This window comes from Sorex araneus, chromosome 2 (assembly GCF_027595985.1).
Source record: "Sorex araneus isolate mSorAra2 chromosome 2, mSorAra2.pri, whole genome shotgun sequence".
Classification (NCBI taxonomy): Eukaryota; Metazoa; Chordata; class Mammalia; order Eulipotyphla; family Soricidae; genus Sorex; species Sorex araneus.
This window is the reverse complement of record NC_073303.1, coordinates 229,194,227-229,220,116: the sequence shown is the minus strand read 5'-3', so window position 1 is coordinate 229,220,116 and position 25,890 is coordinate 229,194,227. Positions and strand designations below refer to the sequence as shown.

General features: G+C 49.6%; 1 protein-coding gene across 1 annotated transcript; it reads left to right on the top strand.

Annotated features, from left to right (window-relative positions):
* HDHD5 (haloacid dehalogenase like hydrolase domain containing 5) lies at positions 1 to 21,937 on the top strand. Its single transcript, XM_004616912.3, has 8 exons — positions 1 to 144; positions 6,252 to 6,455; positions 8,409 to 8,521; positions 10,211 to 10,304; positions 12,769 to 12,802; positions 15,840 to 16,014; positions 20,854 to 21,042; positions 21,215 to 21,937. Exons 1-8 carry the CDS (start codon positions 31 to 33, stop codon positions 21,507 to 21,509), a joined length of 1,218 nt encoding a protein of 405 aa, XP_004616969.3. The 5' UTR covers positions 1 to 30; the 3' UTR covers positions 21,510 to 21,937.
* The last annotated feature ends 3,953 nt before the right edge of the window (positions 21,938 to 25,890 follow it).

Genomic DNA, 25,890 nt, shown 5'->3' with positions numbered 1-25,890 from the left:
AGTGCGCACGTGCGCGCGGCGGGAGGGCGGATGGCTGCGCTCGGCTGCTGCGGCGCGCTCCGCGCCCTGCCCTGCCGCTGGCGTCGGGCTGCGGCGCTCCGGGGCCTCTGCTCCAGGAGGGGCTACGCTGTGGGCCCCGGGCAGGTGAGGACGCCGGGCTTTACGCCGGACCGTTGCGCAGGACGCTGGGGCAGGCAGGGACCGCGCGGGGAGGAGCCGCGGGCGCGCTGCGCGCTCACCCCACACCCCGGGAAGTGGCCTTGACTAAGCAATTGACCTCAAGTGCACCGCGATCTCTCCTTGGGCACCCAGGCTCCCACTGACTCAGGCCTGGAAGGAAAGTCTTTGCCGCTAGAGAATGAGCAAACCAAATCCGAAACGCTCATCGAGTTTTGTTCTCGTTTCTAAATGCCCTTTATAAAGTTACTGGGCAGTTTGTGTATTATTCCCACTCAGGTACTTTTACTGCTCTTCCTTATTTATTTTCTTCTTCTTCTTCTTCTTTTTTGGCTTTTTTGGTCACACCTGGCGATGCACAGGGGTTACTCTTGCCTCTGCCTCTGCACTCAGGAGTCACTCCTGGCGGTGCTGGGGCACCATATGGGATGCTGGGAATTGAACCCTGTTTGGCCGTACAAGGCAGCAAACGCCCTATCCTCTGTGCTATCCCTCCAGCCCATTCTTCTTTATTTGAGGGAGGGACCACCCGGCCAAGCCCAGGCCTACTCCAGGGACACTCCTGTCTACGTGAAGGACCCACTGTGCTGCTGGGCTCGATTAGGGATCAGCTTTACTATCTCTCCAGCCCCAAAGCAACCTTTTTGGTCATTATTTGTGCCACACGAGGCGATTGTCAGGGCTTACTCCCGACTCTGCACATGTGGTCAAATCTGGCATTGCCCGTTGGACCCTGTGGGGTGCTGGGGATTGAACCTGATCTACCGTGTGCAAGGCAAGCCTCCACCTGCTCCAGACCCTCAACTTTTTTTTTTTAAGTCAGCTAACTGGAGACCTGGGGGGATAGCTCATCGTGCGGGAGTACATGACTAGCGTGTGGAGGACCCTAGCTTCTGTCCCCGGCAACATGTGGCTCCCCAGGCTCTGCTAGGAACGGCCCAGGTGGCCCCCCAAGCACCACTGGGATGCTCACTACCTGTTATCTCTGGGCCTGAGCAGCACTGCATTACTGTGTTTGAACCGTCTGGCACGTATAGCTGGACAGAGTATTGCCTGGGAGTGGTCCCAGGGCTCCCCATCACTGCTTGGGAATCTCCCAACATGATCTGGGACCTGGCAGCTCATGCTGGTGATGTAAACTAGCTCCGCCACTCTCCACTCACTTCCCAGGCCCTTTGTTTTCTGTCTGTAGGGAGTCACTTTGTTTCCTCTCAGCTTGCAGTTTATGTACTGCTAGTATTTGTTTTTGAGCTGTACGTGCAGTGTTCAGTGGCTACTGGGGCTAGTTGCTGGGGTACTCGGGACCACACTGAATGCCAGGAACAAACCCAGGACCTCCTGTGTGTGAAACATGTGTTCTATCCTGTTGAGCTCTTTTTTGTTAGTTTTCCCTTGTATGCTGCTTTCACAGTAATCCTTTGGCTTAGTGTGGTGTGTTTTTTTTTTGGCGGGGGGTTTCTTTGCTTTTTTGGGTCACACCCGGCACACAGGGGTTACTCCTGGCTTTGCACTCAGGAATTACTCCTGGCAGTGCTTGGGGGACCATACAGGATGCTGGGGATCGAACCTGGGTCAGCCACATGCAAGGCAAACTCCCTACCCGCTGTGCTATTGCTCCAGCCCCCTTTGCCATAGTTTTAATTATTTTCGTGGTGGCAGACCTAGTCCCTTACATGTGTGAATCATATGTAGCCATGGAATCACAGCCCCTGCCTCTTTATTTACTTAGAATCACATATTGCACTGTGTGCCAGGCTCTATTTTCAATACTTTATGATTGCAAATTTGTATAATCCTTTTTTTCCTGCTCTGGTTTTGACTGGGATCCCAGGCTTTGTTGTGGTGCCTTTCACTTCACTAGGTCTGGGGAGTGGTGCCACAGGTTGGACTCCAGGTCTTTTATTTATTTATTTGGTTTTGGGGCCACACCCAACTTTGCTTAGGGCTCACTCCTGGCTCTGCACTCAGCAGTCACTCCTGGAGGGTTTGGGGGATCCTATGGGGTGCCGGGGATCAAACCTGGGTCAGCCACGTGCAAGGCAAGCGGCCTACTCCAACTCTTGGCAGGCGATGAGCTACCACTCAGTGATCCTTGGACCCCTATTTCTTAAAATTTTCATAACAATTCTATGAGGTAAGTAGTGGCACAGTTCCTGGTTCCTATTTAATAGATGGAAGACTGGGGCACAGAGAGGTTAAGCAACTTGTCCAAGGGTGCACAGTTGTTATGCGGCAGAATTTGGAGCTCAGGGGCAGGCTGATGCCAGATCAGACTTAACTGCTATATTATTAGTGCTGGGCTGGAGCGACAGCACAGTGGGTAGGGCATTTGCCTTGCATGTGGAAGACATGGGTTCAATTCCTCCGTCCCTCTCAGAGAGCCCGGCAAGCTACCGAGGGTATCTTACCTGCACAGCAGAGCCTGGCAAGCACCCCGTGGCATATTTGATATGCTAAAAATAGTAACAACAAGTCTCACAATGGAGGCGTTACTGGTGCCCACTCAAGCAAATCGCTGAGCAACAGGATGACAGTGCTACAGTGATTATTAGTGCTATTTTGCATATGAGCAGTGAAATGTCAAAGAAAGGTCACTAGACTAGTGTCACAGAGCTAAAAGTTACTAGGCTTGGGGTGTGGAATGAGAATATATTGATGAAAGGCTTTGGAAACTCAGATGACATGTTTATCGCTGTCTCTTATTGATATATTTTGGGTTTTGGGCCGTACATGGTGGTCATGCTTTGCTCAGAGGCCACTCCCAGGGGTGCTCAGGGGACCGTGTGCTGCTGGGGATGGTCTGTGCGAGCATGTGCCAACATGCAGAGTGATGGCTCTGGCCCCTGCTATCACTGGTGACGATTATCTTGATCAGCAGAATGGGAGGAGGTCCTGAGATACCTGAATGACATTTCCCTTCCTTTCTTCCTTTTTTTTTGTGCATGTGTCTAAGATTTTTAAATGAATCGTTGAGGCCAGCTCAAAAGGCTGCAGCACATGCAGTCTCTTGCACTGCATGGTCCCCCAGCACCACAAGGAACAACTCCTGAGCACTGAGCCAGGAGTAACCCCAAGCACTGACAGGTGTGACCCCCAAAGATAGCACCAATAAATAGTACAAATCCCTGATTTCTTGTTATTTCAGTTTTGTAGTCTTCTGTGTAGACCTCTAAAGAGAAAGAACATTTTTTCCCCAAGGACCAAGTAGTAATATAATGTCTCGTTACTTTTATCATTTTCCCTGTGGAACTAGAGTGAAAAGTCGTGTGGGCTGTTAAGGAATAAGAATCAGTGGATTGTATTCCTTGTTAGTATCTGTTGCACAGTAGTTACTTTGCAGGTCCTCCCATGACTCGCTGGGTGGTGCTTTTCATGACCCATCTCACCTCCTCCAGTCCTTACAGTGCTCACCAGCACAACTTGGGCTGAGGCAGGGAGCCACCATGGATCGTGCAGGGCAGTTGCTGCCATTGCCGTAGGTCTGGGATTGCCCTTCGTGCGTGTCCACTGCCATGGAAGAGCATTTTTTTTTTTTGCCTTTTTTTGGGTCATACCCGGCGATGCTCAGGGGTTACTCCTGGCTCTGCACTCAGGAATCACTCCTGGCGGTGCTGGGGGGACCATATGGGATGCCAGGGATCAAACCTGGGTCGGCCCCATGCAAGGCAAATGCCCTACCCCGCTGTACTATTGCTCTGACCCTATTTTTGTTTTCTGAGAACTTAAATCCTTAAACTTGATTTGCACTCGGGACAACGCTGCCATTGTAGCAGTTTCAGTATCTAGAAAGGTCACTTGTCCTTTCAACCTCGCAAGCACAGTTCCCCTCCTTGGACCGCTCCCCACAGGAGCCCGTTCAGAGCAGGAAGGCGCTGAACTTTGGGCACCAACAAAAGCGAAATAGCAAATAAGTTAGGTTTGGCTTTTTGATAATTGCAAAACTTTTCATATGTTAACATATTTGTAAAATTAGCAATATGATATTTTTTAGTGGCTAGTGTTAAACTTTTTAAATGTGAGAAATGCAGATTGAGATGCCAATTTGTTTCTTTGCTTTTAAACAATGTTTGGTAATTGAACTGTTTATTTTGAGGCCATACCCGATAGTGCTCAGGACTTAGTCCTGAATGGCCTTGGGTGACCATATGGGATGCTAGGGATTGAACCTGGGTCATCTGCATTCAAGGCAAGTGCCTTACCACTGGATTATTGCTCTGGCTCCTAGAACTCTTTAATATCTGTGCAAGTCTATAAGCAAGGGTAGAGTTTGTTACCAATGCCTATGTAGTTAGATATGTGTTTTTTTTAAAAAACAGTTTATTGGTGGTGGTATGTCCTTAATATGTTTGCACTCCTTTTACTTAATCCTTCTTTTTGGGGGGGAGTTGAGGAGGCGCACCACCTGAGTCTCCTGTAACGTATACAGACAAAGGGATTGAACCCAAGTCGGTTGTATGCAAGCATCCTACCCACTGTACTATCACTCCAGCTTCCATTAGCAATATTCTTAAAATAGAAGTAGTAAGTCATGCCAGAGAGAGAGTACAGTTGTCAGGGGGTGGGGGGAGGAGGTTGCCTTGCACACAGCCAATCCAGATTCAATCCCTGGCACCACATGTAACCATAGGAGCACTTCTAGGACTGATCCCTGAGAGCAGAGCCAAGAGTAGCCCCTGAGCATCTCCAGCTGTGGCCCCTTAAGCCCCCCAAATAGGAAGATAAGGTTTGCAGTGAAAAGTTCTTAGATGGGGCTAGAGTAGTAGTGCAGTAGGTAAGATGCTGGCCTTGCATGCAGCCAGCCAGAGTTTGGACCCTAGTATCCCATAAGGTCCCCCGAGGGTGCCAGGGGTGATCCCTGAGCTCAGAGCCAGGAGTAAGCCCTGAGCACTGCCAGGAGTGACCCCAAAATCAAAAAACACAAAAAAGGCAAAGGACTAGTTGTTAAAGATGGAATTGCCCAGTCAGTGCTCTCTCTCGCTTGCTCTCTGACACACAGAAACTCTCTTGCTCTCTCTCTCATACACACACACAGAAACTTTCTTGCTCTCTCGATCTCTCTCATTCTCTCTCTCTCTCTCACACACACAGAAACTCTCTCTCTCTCTTTTTTTTTTTTTTTGATATTTTTATTGAATCACCGTGAGAATAGTTACAGAGCTTTCCAGTCTAAGTCTCGGTCATACAATGGTCAAACACCCATCCCCTCACCAGTGCACACCCTCCACCACCGAGAACCCCAGTACCCCCCCCCGTCCCACCCCTCTCCCTGCCTATATGGCAGATGATTCCCACCTTACTCACTCTCTGCTTTGATCACATTCAATATTTCGACAAAAGATCCACCGTTATTATTTGGAATTTTCCCCAAATAAAATGATGCCTTTTGGAAAGGCATCATTAGATAACTTGTTTTCTATTGCTGTATGAAGAGCATTTTGGATTTCTGATATTTTAGTAATAAGTCTGGAGGGATTTCTGCCAAAAGCCTCTGAGTTCCGAGATTGTTTTGTATGCCTACACACAGAAACTTTCTTGCTCGCTCTCTGACATACAGAAACTCTTGCTTTCTCTCTGACACACACATACAGAAACTCTTTTGTTCTCGATCTTTCTTATACACAGAAACTTTCTTGCTCTCTCTCTGACACATACACACACAGAAACTCTTGCTCATGCTCTCTGATACACACACACACACACACACACACACACACACAGAAACTCTCGCTTGCTCTCTTTGACACACACAGAAACTCTCTTGCTCTCTTTCTCACACACACACACAGAAATTCTCTTGCTCTCTCTCTCACATACACACACAGAAACTCTTGCTCGCTCTGACACACACACACACAGAAACTGTCTTGCTCTCTCTCTCACACACAAACGGAAACTCTTGCTCACTCTCTCCAAACACACACACACAAACTCTCTCTTTCAAAGAGACTCTTGCACACACAAACACTCTCTCTCTCTCTCTCTCTCTCTCTCTCTCTCTCTCACACACACACACACACACACACACACACCCCTCACATCCCCACCACCTGACTCTGCCGGTCTCCCCTCTGCAGAAAACACCCACCTTTGGGTTCCTGTTTGACATTGATGGTGTGCTGGTTCGTGGTCACCAAGTGATCCCCGCTGCTCAGGAAGCATTCCGTAAGCTGGTGAACCCCGAGGGACAGTTGCAGGTACCTGTGGTTTTTGTCACAAATGCTGGGAACATCTTACAAGATGGTAAAGCACAGGAGCTGTCAGCCTTGTTGGGGTTCAAGGTAAGGAGTCAACTGAAAGATGGGGAGCCCCACTCGAGCCCCAAATAAGCTTCTTTCCTTGGATTGGGGTATAGTATACATAAGCTAATCCAAGAGTCTGGCCTCGTGAGTAGAGCCTCTTCTACCCAATTCTATTTACATACATTTTTCCCCCTGTTTTTTTCGGGGGGGCCCAGAAAAGTTACCCAGTGATGCTTAGGACTGTCCTGGAAGTTCTCCAGAGACCATAGGAGATGCTGAGGACTAAATTCAAGTTGGCCACATGCAAGAAAAGTGCACTGCCCACTGCACTGTTGTTCCAGCCCTGCACACGCATCTGTATCGAGCACAAACTCCTGCTCATGGCTTTGTCGGCTTTAGGCCACTGTCTTGGTATCCACTGAGTTTCTTCCGGGCATCCCAGCTGTGGTTTTGGATGGTCAGTCCCTGGAAAACATGGGTCTCGTTTACCCTTCTCTCCATGTACCATGTGTGACTCTGAAATGAAAGTCCTGCTTTTCATAAATCAGCTTGCATGACGGAGTGAGGCCAGTCCCCACTGGCAGGTCCTCTTTGCCCACCTGTAACTCGGCACTGTGCTCCCAGAGAGACCGTCTACTTTCTTAAGGATGGATTTCTGTTTGGAAAGAGTTCTCTTTTTTTATTATTATTATTATTTTATCATTAGCCTTTATTTTGTCTTTTTTTTTTTTTTTAAATTTTTCAATGGAATCACTGTGGGATAGACCCTTACAAAGCTGTTCGTGATTAGGTTTCAGTCACAATGGTGTTCCCCTCTCTGGCCAAGAGGAATGTTCCAATGTCCGTCCCCCCACCAGTGTGCATTTCCTGCCACTGATGCCCCTGTTGCCCCCCAATCTCCTCCCACCTCCCCACCTGCTACCTGCCTCTGTGGCAGACACTTTTCTGGAAGGAGTTCTTTGGGACAGTACAGAAGGCAATAAATGGGGGCTGGAATGCTAGTGCAGTGGATTGGGCGCTTGCTCTGTAAAAGAGAAAAGAAATCCTGCAGGGAAAGAGATTTATCAGCATCCAGCACATAGAAACTATCTCAACTGTTGCGGAAAAAGAACTATTCTGAATTTTGCCACACCCTCGGCACACAGGAAAACTCACAGGGCAGTGGGGTCCAGCTGCGCCATCCTGCTCTGCTCTGCACTGATCAGACCCTTCTGGACACCACTGGGCCAGGTGACCTCTGAGTCCCCATCAGGAACTGGCCTGTGACTAGGGGTGGACAGCGCTGTGTAAAATCTTCACTGTTGAGGCCGGAGTGATAGTGCAGTGGGGAGGGAGCTTGCTTAGCATGTGGCTGATGTGGGTTCAATCCCCAACAACCCAGGTGGTCCCCTGAGCACTCCAGGAGTGATTCCCAAGCACAGTGCCAGGACTAATCCCTGGGCATCGCCGGGTGTGACTCACCCTCCCCTCACCCCCCCTAAAAAAGGCAGCACATGAAGTGGCAGAGTGGGTGGGCGGCCGGGCTCGGCAGTGAGCAGAGAGTCGAGGACCCTGTCTGTCTTCGGGCTGCCTTGGAAGGGGCCAAGGACAAAAAATCGAGCTGCCTTCCGGAGTGTGACTGTAAAAAGTGAAGATCTTATTTTTTTGTTTGTTTCTTTGTCAGTTTGTTTGGGGCCATATGCAGGGATGCTGGGGACTGAACCTGTGTCAGCCACATGCAAAGCCAGCGCCCTCCTCACTGTACTGTCACTTCCTTTGCATTCTGGAACCCCAAATTCCATCTCAGCACTGCATGGTCTCCTAATCACCAGAGAGTCACCCCAACTACCCCAGTATTTAACTGGGGGTAGCCCCCAAGTCTACCAGGTGTGCCCCCCCCAAAAAGAAAAATTTTACTTTAACTAAAAGAAAAAACCTTCCACTGTCTCCTCTCCCCCTTTCCCCGAATGCTTACCTGTTCCTCAACCCTCCTGTCCCCCGACTGTCCTGCAGGTGGATCCAGACCAAGTTATTCTCTCTCACAGCCCCCTGAAGCTCTTCTCACAGTATCATGGGAAGCGGATGGTAGTGTCTGGGCAGGGGCCCCTGGTGGAAAATGCTCGATTGTATCCTTTTGGTGTTCCCCTCTCTGGCCAGGAGGAATGGACAGGCCTGGCCTCCCGTCTGCAGGGGGCAGCAGGGAGCTGTGTTCACCTGGGGGGGTTCTGAGTGTGCTCAGCCCTGGTGCTTGGTGGGGTCCAAAGGAGCCTCGGGAGATGGAAATGCAGTTCCTGGGCCTTCCAGCTCCACAGTCTTGGTTCATTAGGCCAAGGAGGGTGAAAGAGCTGAAGAGAGCACAGCGGGTCAGCTGCACATACTGTCCCTGAGCACAGAGTCAGGAGTAAGCCCGAGCATCACTGGGTATCGTTAGGGCCTGGTGTCGAGAAGTTTCCCCTCTCCGAACCCGCACAAAGAGTTCAGCCAGTAATGTAACACAAAAGCAGAGTTTATTTAGCCAGCTAGCTGGGGTCAAGCCTCTAGGTACGCAGGCCCAAGCAAGACCCTGAACAAGGGAAAAGCCACAAATTTTACAGTCAGTGCTTATGTCATAGCCCGCACTTATGAATTTTAACAAAAACATAAGTGAAAATGCAAGTTTCATGATTCAGAAGAAAACATACTTTCAAATAGTACAAACAAGCAGTTACAGATAGGTGAGCAAGACATGTTCTCAGAACATTCTGGCAGCTCCCCACCCTGCTTGTGTCTGGGTGGCCTTTATAGACAGTGAATACTGGTTATGAAACTATTTGCCAAGGCTGAGTTTCCAGCCCAGTTGTCCTCCCCTTGCAGATGGCCGGGTGAGGTGGGGGGGGCAGGGGGGAGAAGCAGGGTTTTAAGAAAAACAAAAGGGTTTAAGTAAAACAAAACGTGAAGCAGGAACCAGGCATGATGGAGTTGCTCCTGCCCTGCTCCGTGTCCAAAAGTGTGGTTCCCAAAAACAAAACAAAACAAAAATGACGGGCTGGGGAAGTAGCTCAAATTTGTCAAGGAAGCCCAGGTTTGAGGCCTGAGCAGTGGAATTAAAAATGGAGAGAGAGACAGACAGACACACAGACAGACAGAGAAACTTCTGTACTTTTGGTGTGGGAATCACTGCTCCAGTGCTCTCTTCGTGCTCAGTGGACACATCAGCCAGTGTCAAGTGTCTTGGCTGTGTGCGCATTTGAGAGCTGCTTGTTCATTTGTTTGTACCCGTTTCCTGGCTCCAGCACAGAACTCGGTGCCCTGACGGTAGTGACCCCATCAAGGCTGTCTGCTGTTGTAGGCGGGGTGTGTGGGCCCGAGTGTCAGGAGCAAGGGTAAGGGACGGTTCCCGGCAGGGTGGCTGCGATTCCCGAGGGCTGTATTGGAGGTTGCCCCACCTTGCAGGGAAGTAGCTGAGGCGGGAGGGTTGGGAGGGAATAAGAGGACTTGCCTGGGAATTCGCCAACTTGCCTAGGGCATGGTGACACCATGGTGGCATCTCAGCTCAGTCAGGAGGCGACTGCCTGTCTTCAGGACCCTTAGTCATTCTCCAAGATTCCCTTCCCTTGATCCTCTCGGTGCCCTGCCCAGGAGTCCCCACACTGGGCACCGCCACCTCCACTTCTGGGAACCTCGTGGTAGCCCCTGGTGGTGCCAGGAGTGCACTGGGGCTGGTGGCACCAGGCCCGCTGGTGTGTCAGGACTGAGTGGCCCCTTGTTCACGGCCCGGCATGTCCAGTGAGGCCCTCCCTGCACTGTCCAGCTTTGCTTCCCTGATCACACTCTAGACTGGGCTTCCAGAACGTGGTGACCGTGGACGAGCTGCGAACGGCCTTCCCTGTGCTTGACATGGTGGACCTGGAGCGGCGGCCGAAGACCACGGTGAGCAGGAGCTGGCCCGGCTGGCCGGAGAGCTGGGCCCTTGGCCAGGCGTCACAGGGCTGCTCCCCAAGTATCCTGTCACCCAGAAATACCAGATGACCCGGCAGAGTCAGCCTCTAGCCTTTCCTTCCTGCAGTTAGGGCCGCTCTGAGCCCAGCCCCCTGCCCGCATCTGCTCTTCTTAGGGGCTGTTTGCCTCACTCGCTGCTCGCTCGCTGCTGCGCAGGAGAGCCAGGAGCCTTTGCTCCCTCAGTCCATGCTGCTGTCAGACCCTGTCGCATACTTCGGAGGTTAGCCTTTGTGAAAACAGCTTGCTGGTAAAAGTAGCTGACATTTATGACAGTGCTTTGAGCGTTGGTTTTTGCTAAGAGGTTACTCCCAGCTCTGCACTCAGGAATCACTCCTGGCATTGTTCGGGGAACTTTATGAAATGCCGGGGATCTAACCTGGGTGGGAGTGCTGCAAGGCAAGCGCCCTCTGCTGCCCTTGTCTCTGGCTCTCCTCGTGAGCCTTTCGGATTGAGCGCCCGCCTCCTGCTGAGCCTCAGGAGAGCTTGCCCAGGTCCCCCTGTGCGGCATCCTCCTGGGGCAACCGGGGCAGGTTGTCATCTACCAGTGTGCATGACAGGTACCCCCAGGATCAGCTGTCTCAGCCCTGGCAGTAAATGGGGTGACACGTCGCAGGCAGAAGACACATACATCCTCAGTGACCCTTGCTGAGCATAACTCCGACCCTTGACAATGCTCTTTCCCACGCAAGCTCTGTATATATCCCATAGCCTGTATTTTAGGCCAGGCCAATGTCCTGTGTGAGGGAGCAACCCCCCAGCTCAGCTGAATGGCCCCTGAGCAATGCCAGTGTGGTTTTCAAATTTTAAAAATTTGTTTAGGGGCTGGAGTGATAGCACAGTGGGTAGGGCGTTTGCCTTGCATGCTGCCAACCTGATCTGGATTTGATTCCCAGCATCATCCCATATGGTCCACCGAGCACTGCCAGGATTAATTCCTTTTTTTTTTTTTTTTTTTTTGCTTTTTGGGTCACACCTGGCAATGCACAGGGGTAACTCCTGGCTCTTCACTCAGGAATCACCCCTGGCGGTGCTCAGGGGACCATATGGGATGCTGGGAATCAAACCCTGGGTCTGCCGCGTGCAAGGCAAATGCCCTACCTGATGTGCTATTGCTCCAGCCCCAGGATTAATTCCTGAGTGCATGAGCCAGGAGTAATCCCTGTGCATCGCTGGGTGTGACCCAAAAAGCAATACATAAATAAATAAATTTTTTTTAGCAAACAGCACATCTTGCAGACTGGACAGAGTAGCAGTCCTTAAGGGCCTTGCCCTGCCCATGGCCGACCTAGTTTTAGTTCCCGTATGGTCTCTGAGCCCCACCTGGAGTGCTCCCTGAATGTAGAGTAAGGCCTAGGCACTGCTAGGCGTGACCCCAAACCCAGCCTCCCCCCAAACACACAGACAAAAGCAGTATTTTTGTTTCTATAGCTTTAGCCCCCTGTCCTTAGAGCTTGCCCTTTAGACAGGGCCCTCCACGCGCTGGTGAGCTTTCTCCTGAGTCACAGACACTGGAGAATCAGTGGCAGGAAGTGGCTTCCTCGGGACCTACAGCTGTTGGTGGCAGAGCCGAGCCTGACAGCACTGCAGAGAGGTGGACTCTGGGGCCGGGAAAGCTGCCTCCTGTCGGGAGCAATGGGCCTTTTTCTTTCTTTATTTTTGGGGTGTGGGCTGGTGGAGGTTTGGCCACACCTGGTGCTGCTCAGGGATGGCTCCTGGCTTTGCACCCAGGAATCACTCCTGGTGGTGTTTGGGAGACCATATGGGATGCTGGGGACTGACCCAGCTTGGTTGCGTGAAGGTAAACACTTACCCACTACACGGTCTCTGGCCCAGGCGATGAGCCTCTTCAGGGCCACATCTGCGCTTGCCCCATCCTTGGCGCTCACTTGGCCCCTCTTGCCTCCCGCCTCTCTGGAGGACAGCGGCGCAGCCTCTGCTCCTGGCTGCCTTCACGCACTCTCCGCAAACTTGTTCTCTGCTTGGCTGGACTAGTGTTTTGTTTGCTCGCTCTAGGGTCATGCTGCCTGTGCCCTGGGCTTACTCCTGGCTCTGCGCTCACGGATCACTCCTGGCAGTGCTCAGGGAGCGCTCAGGGAACTGTGTGTGGCATTCGGGATGGAATCAGGGTTGGCTGCTTGCAAGGCCACTGCCATCGCCCCTGCATTGTTTCTGTCGCCCCTCAACCCCTTTTGTTGGGTTAGGGTTTGGGTTTGTGTTGGAGGCCACACCACCCTCATTGCTATATAGTTTTCATTGACGTGGGCTAGAACGTGGGGGTGGTCTTTGATCTTTCTGGAATTCGTCTTTCCTTCTAGCCGGGCCTGGCGTCAGGGATGCCTCCTAGGTCGGGGAAGTGACTGTTGCACTGATGGGCCTGTTTTTTGTCTCTTGGCAGCCCCTTCCGAGGACAGACTTCCCAGCCATTGAAGGTAAGGGAGGGCCCCTTGTGTGGGTGGGCTGGTGTCCGGCCTTCGGAGCCCTTGAGATGGTTATTGTGATGCTTGCTGCAGCGGCAGGGAGGCTCTGAGATAGGGTCTGCCACTCACTGCCTCTAAGGCATTTCTTCCTCACCTTCGCCTCCCCATTGTCACATGCCTCCTTACTCTAGAAAAGCAGTAAGCTGAAACAACCTTAGGGGGACAGGTCACTTGCCTTGCACACGTGAGGGTCCTGGGTGTTCCTGACAACACACATTTAGATGGAAAGGGTATCTTACCCTAGTCAACCATGTTCTCCCCTTATAATTAAAAAATAATCATAATAGACTGGGGATGTGGCTCAGCAGTAAAGCACTTGCCTTGCAGTTGAGGTCCCGGGTTTGATCCTTTGCAAACATGCAAAACTATAATGTCTCCTTCACTCTCCTGAAATAAGATTCATAGGTAATGAGTTTCCTATACATGTATAGCAGTTCAATATATTTCAGTATAGCCCCTTTAGTGTAATATGGTAAAAACATTTTAGTGAGGTAATATGTTTTAATAGTGAAATGTGCCAGAAAGACATAACAAAGTAGTGAAATATTTGTGCTACACACAGAATCATATCAATGCTAGAGCTACAAGTGCACAGAGTTGTGTTTAGAGAGGTGGTAAAGGTGTGTTTTATTGATGACTAAAATTTGTTGTCAGTGAATTTCTTAAACTAGCAAAGTTTTTTTGTTGTTTTTGGGCCATATCTGGTGATGCTCAGTGGACCGTATGGGATGCCAGGAATTGAATCCAGGTTAGCTCTATGCTAGGCAAGTGCCCTACTCACTGTACTATCTCTCCAGCCACATAAAATAGAAAATTTTTTTTCCTTTTTGGGTCACACCCAGCAATGCTCAGGGGTTACTTCTGGCTCTGCACTAAGGAACAACCCCTGGCAGTGCTCAGGGGACCATATGGGATTCTGGTAATTGAACCTGGGTCAGCCGCGTGCAAGGCAAATGCCCTACCTGCTGTGCTATTGCTCCAGCCCCCAATAAACTGGAAATTTTTGAAAAAATAATACCTTGTCTTCACTTGTGATTTTTAAATTTTTTTTAATTGAATCACCATGAGAACAGTTACAAAGCTTTCCAGTCTAAGTCTCACTCATACAATAATCAAACACCCATCCCCTCACCAGTGCACACTGTCCACCACCAAGAACCCCAGTATACCCCTGTCCCACCCCTCCCCCTGACTATGTGGCAGATGATTTCCACCTTACTCTCTCTCTGCTTTGATCACATTCAATATTTCGACAAAAGTTCCACCATTATTATTTGGAATTTCCCCCAACATTCAGACCTGCCAAAAAGGCATCATTAGATAATTTGTTTTCTATTGCTGATATGAAGAGCATTTTGGATTTCTGATATTTTAGAAATAAGTCTGGAGGGATTTCTGCCAAAAGCCTCTGGGTTCCAAGATTGTTTTGTGTGCCTCTGGGATCATGCCCGTGCAGGAGCCAGGAGCATTTTGTGGGCGGCAACTTGGGGCTTCATTGGGGAGGAGAGAGGGGCTGGTTCCACCCGCCATCCCCTGAGGCCCTGCGTGTCACTTCACTGCAATCTCATACCTGGCTGTCCAATAGGCTCTGAGAAGGTGGCAGCCACTGTGCGCCGGGGGAAAAAAGGCAAAAGGGGGGCTGGAGGAATAGCACAGCGGGTAGGGCGTTTGCCTTGCACGCGGCCGACCCGGGTTCGAATCCCAGCATCCCGTATGGTCCCCTGAGCATTGCCAGGGGTGATTCCTGAGTGCAGAGCCAGGAGTAGCCCCTGTGCATCGCCAGGTGTGACCCAAAAAGCAAAAAAAAAAAAAAAAGGCAAAAGGGACAAACACTTTTCCCCACCCAGGGTGGCACGGCGCCGTAGTGTAATGCTCAGTCCAGATGCATTTCTGCCAAAAGCCACTGTGTTCTGGGATTGGTCTGTGTGCCTCTGGGATCATGGCCGTTCAGGAGCCAGGAGCCAGGAGCCGTTCATGGACGGCAACTCGGGGCCTCGTCTGGGCAGGGAGAGGGGATTTTAAAATTTTTTAAATTGCATTTTATTTTAGTTTTTGAGCCACCCCTACCTGTGCTCAAGTCAGGACTTACTCCTGACTCTGTGCTCAGGGATCACTTTTGGCTGGGCTCAGGGACCATATGGGATACCAGGATGCCAGGGAGCGAACCTGGGTCAGACATGTGCAAGGCAAGCACTCTGCCAACTTTCTCTTGGAACCCTGATTTAGGATTTTTTTTTTAAGTTGTTTATTAAAATCAATTCTGGAGTTGTAGCACAGCAGGGTGTTTGCCTTGCACGTGGCCAACCTGGGCTTGACACCCCCCTTTCATTCCCAGGAGTAATTCCTGAGGCCCAGCTAGGAGTAATCCCTGAGCATTGCTGGGTGTGACCCAAAAGGCCATAAATAAATAAAAGTGAATTCAACTCTCTTCACCCATTGAATGGAATTAAAGTCTGAGCTCAGAGATTCCAAACAGGCTTCTCCCCTGCATGCGTGTCAGCTGGGACTCTTGGATGCTAACAGGGTGGTTTGGGCTGTCCTGTCCTGTGGCAGCTCCAGTCCCCTGTCACAGTCCTCATCCAATAATTGTCAGTCATTGTGACAATGAAAACAAATCCTCCAGGGGCCAGATAGATACTTCAGTGGGCTAGAGTGCAGGCCTTGCACGAAAGAATCCTGGGGTGATTCCTGGTACCACACGGTCCCCTGAGAATCCTGAGAAACAAGCCAGGAATAGTGCCTGAGCACTTCTGGACATGATGATGGCCTGCAGCTCCCTTTGATGAGGCGTCCCCTAGTCCGGGTCAGTGCCTTGGGACAGCGGTTGGGGTGTTTGGGAGGCTGGAGTGGAGAGGAGGTCAGTAACAGCCTGGCCCTGGGCACTGTGTCCTACGTTGCGGGCGCTGTGGAGGAGGAGAGAGTGGGGTAGCACCTGGAGCCCCTGAGGGGGCACACTGTGACCCTCACCCCATGCCTTTGCTCTTTACAGGGGTGCTGCTCCTCGGGGAGCCAGTCCGCTGGGAGACAAACCTACAGCTGATCATGGATGTCCTCCTCAGCAATGGGAACCCGGGGACAGGCCTGGCGACGGCCCCCTACCCCCACCTCCCTGTCCTGGCCAGCAACATGGATCTCCTGTGGATGGCTGAAGCCAAGATGCCCAGGTGAGGACAGTGCCAGCCTTGTCTCAGTGACCTGCTCTCGCTGCTGCCCGGGCAGTGACCTCCCTGCCCGCAGTCTGATCCAGTGAGTCAGAGCCCTTCCTCGATGGGCCCTGTCAGCGCCACTGGAGTGTTGTAGGTGGCCTTCTGGAAAGGTGTCAGGGATTACTTCATACACAAGAGCCACAGTTGACTCACCACTGAAGATATATTGAGACAGTCCAACACGTAGCCCTTGTGCATCAGAATCTTCAAAGAATATGTTTTTTTGTTTTTGTTGTTTTTAATTGAATCACCGTGAGATGCAGTTACAAAGCTCTCGTGATTGGGTTTCAGTCATACACTGTTCCAATACCCATCCCTCCACCAGCGCACGTTTCACATCACCAGTGTCCTCAGTTTCCCTCCCACCACCCTTCCCCCACCCTCCACCCCCCACAGGCACTTTTCTTCTTTATCTCTCGCCCTGCTTTTGAGCTTTGTGGTTTGCAATACAGATACCGAGGCACCATCACGTATGGTCCTTTACCCACTTTCAGGAATAAGTTCTTTTTGACTGGCAGGACTTAACTTTTAAGGTGTGTCAGTGCCGGTGCTCAGTTGCTTTTCTTCCCTTGTCTTCAGCTGTACATTGTTTCTTTCACTTGCGGGCGGGAGGAGCAGGAAGTATTCTTTTATTTTTTTTCCCAAAGCCATAATTATTCTGATCTGTCTGTAGACCAGTGTCTGCATGTGACCAGGGCCAGTCCAGGTCTGCAGGTGAAATGTTCCCACTGGTCTAGTGCCTTGGCTTTGCGTATTGGTCTGTAGACTGGCATTCAGGACAAGTGCCAGCCTACATGTGTGAAAGGTTGAAGATGCTGCCATGAATCAGTCATCAGTCACCTGGTGATTTCTCAGAGGCTCATGGGTATCGAGCGCACCTACACTTCCCACTCAGCTGTGCGGACATCTCTTCTATCTTGAAAAATCATAGGGCTGTCAGGGCTGGAGCGATAGCACAGCAGGTAGGGTGTTTGCCTTGCATGCGGTCGACCCGTGTTCAATTCCCAGTATCCCATATGGTCCCCTGAGCACCGCCAGGAGCAATTCCTGAGTGCAGAGCCAGGAGTAACCCCTGTGCATTGCCGCATGTGACCCAAAAAGCAAATATAAATAAATAAATAAATAAATAATAGGGCTGTCCAGGGCCAAACCTGACATACTCGTGGCACTGCTGTGTGGTACCAAGAATAGAACTCAGGGCCTCGCTCACACTAATGTGCGTCTGCCTCTGAGCTGTCTCCCAGAGATAACTGTTCTTTAGAGTGAGGCTGGGCAGGCAGGTACCCAGTCCTTTTCCTGCCCCTCGAGAGGCTGAGAGACTCCCTGGAAGGCAGGCAGGCCTTGTGTGCGAGGTCAGAGTCTAGTGCTCAGGGGGCAGCGGTCTCACCCTCACTGGACCCACAGTGGGAGGGTGTCTGGGCTTGTCTGGTTGCTTTCATTTTTATTCTTTTTTTTTTTTCTTTTTCTTTTTGGGTCACACCCGGCGATGCACAGGGGTTACTCCTGCCTCTTCACTCAGGAATTACTACTGGCTGTGCTCAGGGGACCATATGGGATGTTGGGATTCGAATCCGGGTCAGCCACGTGCAAGGCAAATGCCCTACCCGCTGTGCTATCACTCCACCTCCTCATTTTTATTCTTGATGTAATTTTGTTCCTTATGTTTTTTGGTGCCTGAGACTGACCCCGGGGCCTGCCCCCTCGGCCCATCGGGAAAGTGCATTTCTGTAGGGAGAAGGGGATTTTCTCTGGAGTGTTCCTCACTGTTGAGCCTACGAACACTTGGTGATGATGTTTGGTCTGCAGGCTGGAAAGTGGAGAAGGGACAAATTTCAGTGTGTAAACCAGGTTTCAGGTTAATTTGTCATCAGGTGACTTACATATTGAAAACAGAACTTTTTTTTTTTTTTGCTTTTTTTTTGGGGGGGGGTCACACCCGGTGATGCACAGGGGTTACTCCTGGCTCTTCACTCAGGAATTACTACTGGCGGTGCTCAGGGGACCATATGGGATGCTGGGAATCGAACCCGGGTCGGCCGCGTGCAAGGCAAACGCCCTACCCGCTGTGCTATTGCTCCAGCCCCTGAAAACAGAACTTTTTGTGGTCCCAGTAATCCAATCCAGGGCCTCAGGTCTGCAAACCTGGCGCACCCATGGGGCTCCATCCTGGCCCCATGGAGCTCTCGGTAGGAAGAGGTTAAACTGAAATGCCACATTAGTACGTTGTGTGCAATCAGTCATAATTCAGTTTAACAAGATAATGCAAAATGTAGTTTAAATTTTATATTTTAAGTTATATTTATATTTTAAATAATATAAATTAAAATTCTATTTTGAATATTTTAAAATTATATACTTTAAATTTGGGGGGTTTTGATTTGTTTTTGAGCCACACCTGGTGGTGTTCAGGGCTTACTCCTGGCTTTGTGCTTAGGGATCACTCCTGGCGGGTTTCAGGGGACCATATGTGTACCAGGGATCAAACCTAGGTCAGCTGCATGCAAAGCAAGTTCCCTCCCTGTTACACTATTGCTCTGGCCTGGGTATCTTTTTTAAATTTATATTTATAAAGTTGTTCACAATATTTGATTACATTTAATATTTGAACATCAATCCTACCACCATTACACCTTCTCACCACCATGTTTCTTTTTTTTTCTTTCTTTCTGGGTCACACCTGGCTATGCACAGGGGTTACTCCTGGCTCTGCACTCAGGAATTACTCCTGGCGGTGCTCAGGGGACCATATGGGATGCTGGGAATCGAACTCAGGTTGGCCGAGTGCAAGGCAAATGCCCTACCCACTATGCTATCGCTCCAGCCCCAGTATATTTCTATTCTGAACCCTAAACCCTGTCCTCAAAGCAGAACCAAAATAATTTATTTTGTGTTGCTTGTTATGAATAATCTGCTAAAAATGAGACAAAAAAGGTCTCATTTTTTTTCTTTTTTCTTTTTAATAAAAATTTTATTTTATTAAATCACCATGTGGAAGATTATAATGCTTTCAGGCTTAGGTCTCAGTTATACAATGCTGAAACAACCATCCCTTCACCAGTGCCCATATACCACCACCAAAAAAAAAAAAAAAAACCACACAGTACACCTCCCATCCCATACCCCCACCCCCCGCCTTATAACTGATAAGTTTCATTTTACCAAAAAAGGTCTCATTTTTTTAGGGGAAAGTGTGTGGAGGTTGTTATATCTCACCCAGGAGCCCTTCCATGAGAAAGTAGTAACATGTTGTTAACGGCTGAGCCTTGTGTGTTTATACATAATTTTCTGTATAAATATATTTCTCCCTAAGATTGGTTGCTTCTACTTTAAGCCCAATCAAACGTGGTATGCTACTATTGGCAAATCGGTGGTGTAAAGTTTGAGATGTCCAGGAATAGATTCACTCATGGGTGAGGCTCGTCCGAGCATGTGGAGAGTGTCCGTGAGCATCTGGCCTGAGTATCTTAAACTTTGAAGTTTTGGTGGGCTGTGAAGGACTTGTTTGTGAGCCCCACCTGACAGGGATCCAGGCATCATCTGGATTTCTGCTTTGACCCTTTTATGACATCCAAAATGGCTGCCTGGACTCCAGCTGTTGTATCAGTGTTCCAGGCAGCCAGAAGGAGAAGGATGAAGAGCACCTCCTCCTCAGGGAGGGAAGCGTTTGAGAAGTGTGTCCGGCAGTGTGACTCAAAGACTGGCTTCAGCTGCGTGGTCAGGTGGCACTCACTGGCTGTGATGGAAGTTGAGGGAGGCACTTTCCCTGGCACTTCCCCCCCTTGTAGCAATATTCTTAGATAAAAATTGGCCCCAAGAAAGAAGAGAAGAATGGCAGCAAGGACTGTGCCATAGCTCCAGCTTATAATTATGTATATGCGTGTGTGTGTGTGTGTGTGTGTGTGTGTGTGTGTGTGTGTGTGTTGTGATTTGGTTTTGTTTTTTGGGCCACACCAGGCAATGCTCAGGGGTCACTCCTGGCTCTCACTTGAGTGGTGAAACTACATAAAATGCTGGAAAACCAATGCAGTTTGGGCATGTGCAGAGCAAGTGTCCTACCCACTATCCTGTCCCTCCAGCCCATTTGTTTTGGGGCCACATCTGGTGATGTACAGGACTTACCCCTGGCTCTACACTCAGGAGTTGCTCCTGATAGGGCTCAGGGGACCATATGGGATACCGGGGATTGACCCTGGGTCAGCTACCTGCAAGGCAGGCTCCCTACCTGCTATACTATTGCTCTGCCCCTCATGCCAGTGAATCTCTATGAATTTAAACTCCAAATTAAACTTTTCTGTTCCTGGAGTTAGCCTGGGGTATTCCTAGCTCCTTGCCCTCATGCAAGTGAATCTTTATGCCTCAGTTTCCCCGCTTGTTGAGAATTATGATAGTTCTCACAGGGTTTTTTGAGAATTAAATATGGTTCCCAGTACTAGGAGAGTATTCAGCAAATATTAATAAATAGGGGCTGGAGCGATAGCACAGCGGGTAGGGCATTTGCTTTGCACTCGGCCAACCCAGGTTCGATTCCCAGCATCCCATATGGTCCCCTGAGCACCGCCAGGAGTAATTCCTGAGTGCACGAGCCAGGAGTAACACCTGTGCATCGCCGGGTGTGACCCAAAAAAAAAAAAATGTTAGTAAATAAAAGTATGCTTAAATGTAGACCATTTCACTTCATGAAGCCCTGCAGTGAACCAATGTTACACGGGGTTGTTCTGAGAATGTGGCAGGTGTCCCGGTGGGGGTGTGGGGGGCGTGTGTGCAACAAAACTGAGCTGCTGTGCCCTCCCCTGACAGGTTTGGCCATGGCACCTTTCTGCTGTGCCTGGAAACCATTTACCGGAAGGTGACAGGCAAAGAGCTTCGTTACGAGGCCCTGATGGGCAAACCAAGCATCATCACATACCAGTACGCGGAGGACATGATCAGGCAGCAGGTGGAGAGGCGGGGCTGGACTGCCCCCATCCAGAAGCTCTATGCAATAGGGTAAGCTGTACAGTCCCCCCCCCACCATGCTCAGCACAGCTTCCTTCCCACTGAGCAGTCTGCTCGCACCCAGCTTGCCCCACCTCACCCCCCGTCCTTCTCTGTTCTCTTCACTTTGCAACACTGAACTTACCTTTCATCCCGTTTCCTTCCCCTGTGGCTCCTCTGCCAGTGACAACCCCATGTCTGATGTCTACGGTGCCAACCTATTCCACCAGCACCTGCAGTCGGCAAAAAGTGAAGGGGCAGGAGAGCTCGGGCAGCAGCAGCCCTGTGCCACACGGAGCTGCACCCCCATCCTGGTGTGCACAGGTGTGTACAGTCCCCAGGCCCCAGCAGCTGCGCCTCCCTTCCACGGACACCGAGACTTCGACTCAAGCCCGAGCCTCCTGGAGGCCTCCGACATTGTCCGTGACGTGGATGAGGCTGTGCAGCTGGTTTTCCGCAGGGAAGGCTGGACTGTGTAGCAGGGCGGGGCGAGGCTCTCCCGCAGCGGGGACACTGCCGGTCCCCTGGGAGAAGACGCTGATTTCTCTCCCCTGCGGGGCAGTCGCACAGGACTATGGCACTTTGTGGGCCACATTTTGGGTAGAACTCAGGATTTTCTGGGCTAGTTCCTGTCTGTCTCTCCTGGCAGTCAGGCCTCAGGCCAGACTCTGTACCTCTATGCCTCAGTTTCCTCCTCGTGTCAGTAGGGACTTCTGAAGAAGGGTGGCAGTAAGAAATGATGTGTAAATTCCTGCAGGGCCTTTGCCCACATTGAAGGAGCTGCTGATACCAGCACAGAAACACTCAGATATGACTTTTTATGGCATTTTAGATTCTTGTCCAGGGACTTCTGGTCTTTTAAAAAATAATTAAAATAATCATACTAAATATTCATGATGTTGTCTCTGGTGACTCTGTCTGGAGCGCGGGGCATGTGTCGGTGATCTTGCAGCAAAGGGTAGGCAGCATTTCACTGCCGTGAATAGGTGTTGGCATTCCTCTGCTGCCTCTGTTCTCCCGCCCACCCCCAGCCCACCCCCAATCTGGGCTGTGAAGCCCGAGTCTGTCTAGGAATGAGTTACACCCAGGCGTTGGCATATTCTTAGCAACTTCCCTGATGTGAAAGAGAAATAGGATCTTGTTCATAGTTCGTCCTAAAGAAGGAGCTTTCCTGCAGTGATTGTAGAAAGAAGTAGGTGCTGCTGGTATTCTTCCCTCTAGGATAGTTCATTTCTCCACCGCCTGTGCCCATGAGCTTGGCATCTGCCATCACCTCGAGTCACATCTTGTCTTCATCTACTCCAGCAGGTGTTCACAAGGGCACAGGTTTATTACTCCCTCCTTCTTAAAGCATCTTTTGGGAGGCCAAGAGTGTAACTCAATGGGGGGCTGGAGTAATAGCACAGTGGGTAGGGCTTTTGCCTTGCACGCGGCTGACCTGGGTTCGATTCCCAGCATCCCATATGGTCTCCTGAGCATCACCAGGAGTAATTCCTGAGTGCAGAGCCAGGAGTAACCCCTGAGCATCACCGGGTGTAACCCCCCCCCCAAAAAAAAAGTGTAACTCAGTGGTTGAACACAAATCTCACAGAGGCCCTGGGTGTAATCCATAGCACCACATGTACAAAGTCTTTTTTAAAAAATCATTTCAAGCATACAACAGATTTCATATTTGTAAAAAACTTTGTGTGAGGGGAAGGGGTCATAGCACTGGTCTGTACTCAAGGATCACTCCTGGTTATCACTGTGGGAGACCATATTCAGTGCTGGGGTTTGAATCGGGGTCAGCTGTGTGCAAGGCTAATACCCCGCCTGCTGTACTATTGCTCCACTCCCAACATTTCCTTCATTTTTGCAGGTCTTGCGCCTAAGGCCTCATCCATGTGCTGCCTACATTCTACCACTAAGCCACAACACAAGAACAGGGAAAATCCTTTTTTTTAAATAAATAAGACTAAAAGATGAGATGATTTTTATTTTTATTTTTTTATTTTAATTTTTAAAAATTGGGGGGTGGGGGGCTGGAGCGATAGCACAGAAGGTAGGGTGTTTGCCTTGCATGCAGCCAACCCAGGTTCAATTCCCAGCATCCCATATGGTCCCCTGAGAACCACCAGGAGTGATTCCTGAGTGCAAAGCCAGGAGTAACCCCTGAGCCTTGCAGAAGTGACCCAAAAAGAAAAAAAGAAAAAAAATTGGCGGGGAGGTCACACCCGGCAATGCTTAGAGGCTACTCCTGGCTCTGCATTCAGGAATTACTCCTTGCGGTGCTTGGAGGACCATAAGGAATGCTGGGGATCAAACCCCAGTCTGCCGTGTACAAGACAAATGCCCAACCCACTGTACTATTGCTCCAGCCCCATGACAAGATGATTTTTAGAAGTTCCACCAGGCTTCTCATTCTGCCTGGTGACTACAGCTGTATCACATGGCACCAGGAGCTGGAAAGAGACAGACATAGCATAGTGTTCATCAAAAAAAACACAAGGTGTTTTTTTTTTAAATTAAAACAGATTTTATCCTCCAGAACTCAATTGTTGCCATACTCACAGCTCACCTCCACAGACTTGGATGAGCCTCATCCATAAGTGAATCTACTAAAAAACCCAGGTATGTGGGACTTGTGACCAGAATTCCGAAGTTCTCACAGAGTTGGGAATGGGTGACCCCCCCCCACTCCCTCTGCATTGCCTGTGCTTCCAGTAGCCTGGCAGTCATGCCCACAAATTGCCTCTGGCACCATGTAAGCTCATTAACAGCCATGATCCAGAGACTCGTAAATAAGCCTTTCAAAAAGCAGCAGCACAGAGTGACAGCCCTAGAGATGTCTCCAGACCCCCTCTCAGGCTGTCTCTGGGGGCAACCCGCAGGGGATAGGTGAGGTTCCCTCCCTGCCCCAACAGAGCCCCAGCAGCTGAAAACTGCCACGCTATTATATTGCCATGCTATATAACTATTTAAAATTTTAGAATCCCACAGTATCTCACACTCTATACCACTGATATACCAGGAGTAGTACACCACATTTGATGGGGTATAAAGTAGAAAGCAACCAATCTTCGGGAGAAAAAAAAAAAAATATATATATATATAATATATGCACATATATATGTGTGTGTTGTGTGTTTATATATAATAGTTTGCATATATATAGAGTAGTTTAGGAAGCATTAAACTACTATTCACACACACAGCTCAAACTTTATTTTTTTTTAATTAATTTATTCTTTTATTGAATCACCATGTGGAAAGTTACAAAGGTTTCAGGTTTAAGTCTCAGTCATACAATGCTTGAACACCCATCCCTTCACCAGTGCACATATTCCACCACCAAGAATCACAGTATACCTCTCCCCCCCCACCTCCCCAGTCCCCTACCCTGCCTGTGTAACTGATAAATTTCACTTTACTTTGACTTTACTTTGATTACATTCAATTTTTTTTTATTTTATCACCATGTGGAAAGTTACAGAGTTCTCAGGTTTATGTCTCAGTTATACCGTATTCAAACACCATCCCTTCACCAGTGCCCATATTCCACCACCAAAATCCCCCGTTTACCCCCCGCCCCCCACCCCAACAGTATAACTGATGAATTTCACTTCATTTTCTCTTCACCTTGATTATGTTCCATATTTCAACACAAAACTCACTATTGTTGTGGGAGTTATACCCCCAAACAAAATAACCCTTTTAAGGAAGCATTTGATAATTAGTTTTCCATTAAAAGATTGTATGTTTTCAGGTTTTAGAAAAGGTCGTGCGGCCGCGTTAGTGGCTGCGAGGCTCGGATGTGTCCCAGTCCCGAATCCCGGAGCCATGTTAGTTGCTGCTCAGTGTCGCCAGGGCTCCATCTGGAGAAGGTGTGCTGGCTGCACCTCCTCCTTTCGGCTCCCCGGTGTTGTTGGCCCCAATTCGGGTCCGGACAGCTCAAACTTTAACAACATGTTAGTAAGTCCTTATACAAGGGCATAATGGCTCCACAGTGAAATACAACAATCTTCACATACTTTAAGGAAATTTTTGGATCATTTTTAATGGATTATTCATAACAAGCAATACAAAATAAATTATTTAGTCCCTGCTTGGGAGCAGGGTTTGGGGTTAGGTTGGAAACATTCAAAATATGGTGATGAGAAGGTGTCCTTGTGGTGGGATTGGTGTTGGAATGCTAAATGTAATAAATTATTGTGAACAACAACAAAAAAAATAGAACAGGTTTATATAGAGAATTTCAGGAAGGGGGAGGAGAGAAAGAGTAACATGCTCGAGAGAACATGGGCTTCTCTAGAGTGGAGAGGGAACCCCAGCAACATCCCAGCACACATATGAAACTGAAAGTACCGGGAAGATGCGGCGACACATGAGCTTGGTAGCAGCACGTGCCCAGGCACTGCATTTGTGCCAGTTGTGTGTCTATGGAGAACAGTTCTGCATGGGCAAGCAGGACTTAGGGCATTAAAGTACTATGATTTGGGGCTGGAGCGAGAGCACAGCGGGGAGGGTATTTGCCTTGCACTCGGCTGACCCGGGTTTAATTCCCAGCATCCCATAGGGTCCCCTGAGTACCACCAGGAGTAATTCCTGAGTGCAGAGTCAGGAGTAACCCCTGTGCATCGCGGGGTGTGATTAAAAAAAAAAAAGTACTATGATTCATGATTCTTTAAGTGCTTAGAGGAGGTAGAGGCCTGGCCTGTGGGTACCTTTCCTGACAGTCACTGAGTTGTGGGGCTGGGGAAAGGCTGACGAGCTTGTGGTTTCCCCTCACATAACCTTTCCTGAAGCCTTTAACAGGCATCACTTACACATTCCTTGTAAGACCTTCCCAAAGCCTTCATGGAGAGAGTTCTTAGTCCTCCT

Coding starts and splice junctions, on each gene's coding strand:
- HDHD5 (XM_004616912.3), top strand. CDS start 31: ATGGCTGCGCTCGGCTGCTGCGGCGCGCTCCGCGCCCTGCCCTGCCGC. Junction 10,305..12,768: donor AGCGGCGGCCGAAGACCACG/GTGAGCAGGAGC, acceptor GTCTCTTGGCAG/CCCCTTCCGAGGACAGACTT. Junction 16,015..20,853: donor GCTGAAGCCAAGATGCCCAG/GTGAGGACAGTG, acceptor CTCCCCTGACAG/GTTTGGCCATGGCACCTTTC.